At 41.9% G+C, this 4,841-nt stretch overlaps 1 protein-coding gene across 3 annotated transcripts; it reads right to left on the reverse strand.

Annotated features, from left to right (window-relative positions):
* Window positions 1-57: 57 nt before the first annotated feature.
* LOC110995760 (uncharacterized protein C1orf112 homolog) lies at window positions 58-3,952 on the reverse strand. 3 transcript variants are annotated; one of them, XM_045630881.1, is made up of 12 exons: window positions 3,689-3,951; window positions 3,331-3,579; window positions 2,975-3,183; window positions 2,693-2,850; window positions 2,401-2,591; window positions 2,179-2,327; window positions 1,847-1,976; window positions 1,605-1,761; window positions 1,328-1,538; window positions 941-1,250; window positions 683-850; window positions 58-604 (listed from the first exon to the last, which is right to left on the reverse strand). In XM_045630881.1, exons 2-12 carry the CDS (start codon window positions 3,451-3,453, stop codon window positions 59-61), a joined length of 2,352 nt encoding a protein of 783 aa, XP_045486837.1. In that variant the 5' UTR covers window positions 3,454-3,579; window positions 3,689-3,951; the 3' UTR covers window position 58. The 3 variants fall into 3 exon arrangements, with proteins under 3 accessions (XP_045486837.1, XP_045486834.1, XP_045486833.1); XM_045630878.1 differs by having other exon boundaries at window positions 1,328-1,761; window positions 3,331-3,539; window positions 3,689-3,952; XM_045630877.1 differs by having other exon boundaries at window positions 1,328-1,761; window positions 3,689-3,952.
* Window positions 3,953-4,841: the final 889 nt, after the last annotated feature.

Consider the following 4,841-nt stretch of genomic DNA (forward strand, 5'->3'; position numbering starts at 1 on the left):
CTCCCTCTCCCGCTCCCTTCCCAGACGCCCCCGAGGACTCCAAATAAAAGGCGACGGTTCAAGACTCGAGTATATTTTGTAATTTATGAAGTACATTCGACAATATCGACTTCCGCTCGTCGCTCAGCCCCCCTTCGGCCTCCAGCTCGCTCAGGCGACGCACGTCATCTTCCAATCTCGATATTAAACTTTCACATTCGCCGTCGTCCAACTTTATCCTTTTGGAGCGAGGTCGCTCGGCGTCTTCCGACGGAGAGTCGTCCGAGAGGCATCCGTGAGAGAAGCGATGACTCCGGACGCTTCGCATCCGAAGTTCAAACTGCGAAGATCGACGGCGAGGCTCTCGGTCCGCAGACGCCAGACATCCGACCAGAGTCGGATCTTCTCGAACGACTCTTTCGACTCTCCGGAATCTCTGGAGCGTGACCGTCGCGTGCCGACGTATTCGCTCGTCGCTCGCGTCCAGCACTCCGGCGAACACGTCTCGCGAGAGAGCCTCTCGGCCGACGACGCCTCTCTCGTAGAACGAACAATACTTTTGAAACAAAACGAACGGGACGTTCTCGTCGCCACTCCTCAACAGGTCTCCGATGGTGCCGTGAATCTGAAAAGAAAAGACGATTGCGATCAAACCGAGCCCGACCCTCTCGAAGGCCACGCGGAGAAAGGAGACGGGCCCCACCTCGCGGACGGTCTCGTCGGACAAGAAGCGGCCGAAAGTTTCGGTGAGAGTGGTCAACCGCCGAAGCCTTTCGCATCGCTGCTCGTCGGCCCCGCCCGTCCTCGTCTGCCTCCACAGGGTCGACAACGTTCCAGATATCAGATCCGTCCGCCGATCCAATGGCGGTAACTGAAATATTCAAAACCATGATTTTATGAATAAATGACGATTCTTCCTTATCAGTCATGTCTCAAACGACGTTACACTGAGTCGACTCACCACGTATTCGATTTCATCGTTATCGAGGAACCCCTTCAGCATCTTCACGAACGAATCGCCTGCGCTCTGCCGACCTCCGACTTCTGTCGGCGTCGATCCCGACCATAAATCGAAATAGTCTTCCGATTTGTACAAATTTAATATTCTTTCCTTGTCTGGTCTCGCGCACAGCCCGAACACATTTCTTATGACTCGGGTGACGTGAACGCTTTGCGGCGATCGATGAAACGCCGGCCTCCGAGCGAGGCTCCGATACAACCGGAGCAGAGACGACGCGGTCTCCGCCGCCAGATCGCCACGGTCGCTCGACCTGCGCGAGATGGCTCCGTGTCAAAACTTTTTGTTAAACGGATACAAAACAAGTGTCGATCCATTTCGACCGTCCACCTCATCAATAGAATCCACAGATCGGCCGCGAAGAGAGCGCCGTAGCAGTCGGTCTCCAACAGAGTGGTCGCCAAAAGGCGTTCCAGAGCCGCGTACCCGTCGCCGCTCAGCGTCCTCGCGAAGGCCGTGCCGACCGTCAGCGCGTACTCGAACAGACCGAACCTTCTCTTGGCCAGTTCCAGTTCTATTCCGACGTTGAACCAGACGTGGCCTGGAATCAAAACACACGCGTTCACTCGACCCGAAGTCGTCTCGAGGCGAGTCCGTCGCGTCTTACCGTCAGACAAAAGACGGAACATTCGTGTCATCGCATTCAGTCTCGCGTCGTCCGGAGCTTCGAAGCCGTTCGGTGAGATCAAGACGTCCGTGAGAAGAATGAAGTAGCCGATAAACTTCTCATTTTCACATTCGGCTTCGTTCACTTTGCAGATGTCCTAAAACAAACGATCAATTTCACTCTTTTGTCGGAGTGGACTAACGTGGTTTCGATATTTAATCGTGACATCGCCGTCGACTCACATGAACGAAGGCTTGGTCGGCGGCCAAGGCGTTGACCAAGGCCAGCGAAGGAGCTCTCGTGCTTTCTTCGATGAGATTACTCATTTCCAAGGGTTTCTTTAAAAATAATTCCAGGTAAGAAGCGTTGTACCTGAAAGATTTATATTGATTGCGTTAGCCTACATATTATAAGGTCCGCCTATTTCCAATTCCCGGGTTTACCGACGGCTCTTCGAGTTTCTTTTGCCCGAGAGTAATCCTTGGAACAATGAAATAGTTACAGTTTCAGTTTATGAATTGTATTGCAATGCAATTTCAAGGTGGTGAAAACCTTTAATCAAAATATAACTTACGTGTTTAGAAATATTAAAAGATAAATAATCTCATTATAATCATGAGACCCCTTCTTAAAGATATTGCACACTTTAGTTAGAATTTTTATACCGAAGCTTGCAACTTTCACTGGTCTAATTACAGTCTTGCCTGCTCCGTCTGGGCATGTCTAAAGCACAGGAATAAATTAATATAAAAAAAATCTATGATTAATTTGACACCAAATTGCTTGTCATTTATACCTCTAAGACATTTTTCATGTTGCTCTTGATCATCTCGCACAACATATCCACACAATTTCTATATATGTGCTTGTCTTCAATGTATTTACAATATTTATCACATAATGCTGTGTAAGCTTTCCATTGTTCAGCCATAGTCTTTATATCTAGGTTTTCTACCACTTGACTTATTTTCAAATTTAAATCTAGTACTGAAAAAGCAATCACAACAAAACTTTTTAATTATTATAGATCTTTTTCTATAAAATCTAAACATTGACTTGAATGAGGCAAACATGTTTGATTTGCTTACCTTCCAATAAAACCCCTAAATCATCTGTTTGACTCAAATCAAAGCTGAAATGCATTTCTAATGTCATCAGGTAAGTGAGCTGTAGTTCATGGCATGTTCTAAATAATTCTTTTAGTTGTCTTTGTACTTTCGTAAGGTATTCACCATATACAGTTTCACTGAAATGGTCACACAAAATAATATAATTTAAAACTAATACAGTTAGAATAGGTAAGAGACCAATTGCAATTATTGTGATTGTGACGATGTAAAAATATTGAGTATAATAATTACAATATTTACCTGGACTTGCAATGATTGAAGACAGACAAAATGATATATCCAGTGGCAGTAGGATATTGCTTCATGTTTGAGCACACAAAAGGTATAGATGCCAATACCTTCCTAATATAGACTGATAGCATTTGCAACAAACAACCTGCATTTTCTAGACAACTTAATAAATATTTACAATTCAAGGAATCTATAGAATTCACAGCTGCACATAAACACTGAAAGGAGAAAAATGTTTTCATTAAGGGCACTTTATTTTAATTGAACTGTATGTTGCAACAAAGTGTTAATAAATAATATAAAAATGGTGAATATTTTTTTTCATTTAACACACTTTTTATCTAACAAGCCATTGCATAACAAACCTGTTCGATACAAGTCTTGCACTCCAAAATTACATTATTGAAATAGTTACTTGTACATCCATCTGCTTCACAAAGAGAGTCTTTTAGTTTTGAAAGGAGTATTTCATAGGACTTTGTATCCATCTGTATTGATTTTAAGGAATAGGGTTGGATCTTATATTCAATACCTTGATTGTGATTAAACTGAGTGTGTAGGAGTCTCGGGGGACCTTGATTCGAAAACCTCCGTGAGATTTGGAGTAATTTTTGCTGCTTAAGTTGTAGTTTTAAATAAATTAAATATTTAAAAAATTTTACGAAATTTTGTGCATTATTAGAAATTTGTAAACAATCCGCCATTGTAAACTTTTCTATTTACCTTGAATTTGCTTATTCAGACCCCTAGATAGGGTCTCGGGGGCCTTGATTTGAACACTTCCGTGACATTTGGAGTCATTTATGGTATCTGAGTTGTAATTTACACTAATTAAATATTTAAAAACACTTTTTGATGTTTTGTGCAACAGTACAAATTTGTAAACAATCCGCCATTTTAACTTTCGAACTTTTCTATTGGTTACTAGAGATTTACTAGAGATGTGACATTTTGCATAAAATTAATCGATTGTTTTTAGTATGAAAAATCGATGATAATAAAGAATTGTTTTTTTTATTCTGAGGGATGTCCTTTAGCAACAACTACTGAAGATAATATCAGTGCTCTACGACGCTTGATAGAGAAAAAGTAGAGAGTGACCTTTCAGCAGGTACGGGCAAGCCTAGGCAATGGTATGAGTCAAATTCTAAAAATATTACACAAACATTTACTCGTCAGGAAGCTTTGTACCAGATGGATTCCCCATACGTTAACCGACGGCTAGAAACACCTTCGCATGGATTGGTGTCGCCAAATTTTAGATAAGTTCAACGGCGGTTACTGCACTTGACATCGATACAGGTGGTGGATATATTGCTACGAACGCGAAACCAAAAGACAGTCAACTCAGTGAGTACTTCCTTTCGAGGATCAGCCACACTAAAGTAAAGAAAGGAAGAAGTCAAGGAAAAAAGATGATTGACTCATTCTTTGGTCGGAAATGTTATTTCGCGACAGTTGTGCGGCAAGATGGAAGGACAGTTATTGCAGACTGATATGTCAATCGCTGTCCGCCTGAATCCTGATGTCATGGAGAAAAATCGACAGCAGTGCCCCTCGAAGCAGGAAGCAGTTTTCAATGCCTCCCTATGGAAGTGGGTTTCAATGTGCTTTTTGCACTGCTCATGAATATCTTTGAAGTTTTGTGTTTTCTTTTATTCTTTCCCACAGTTCCAAAAAGGATAATTTTTAATTTTGATTTTAGCTAACTGGTGTAAAATTGTATGGAAATGATATTACGTCACTGAGTAGTCATATTGATACTATTGATATTGACACATGACAATTGGCAGTGGTCAATATCGACTTATGTTAATTTGACATATGACAAATTACAAATTAAATATTATATATAATATGTATTACTGTACGCACG

The sequence above is a fragment of the Pieris rapae genome, chromosome 1, assembly GCF_905147795.1.
Source record: "Pieris rapae chromosome 1, ilPieRapa1.1, whole genome shotgun sequence".
NCBI classification, from domain to species: Eukaryota; Metazoa; Arthropoda; class Insecta; order Lepidoptera; family Pieridae; genus Pieris; species Pieris rapae.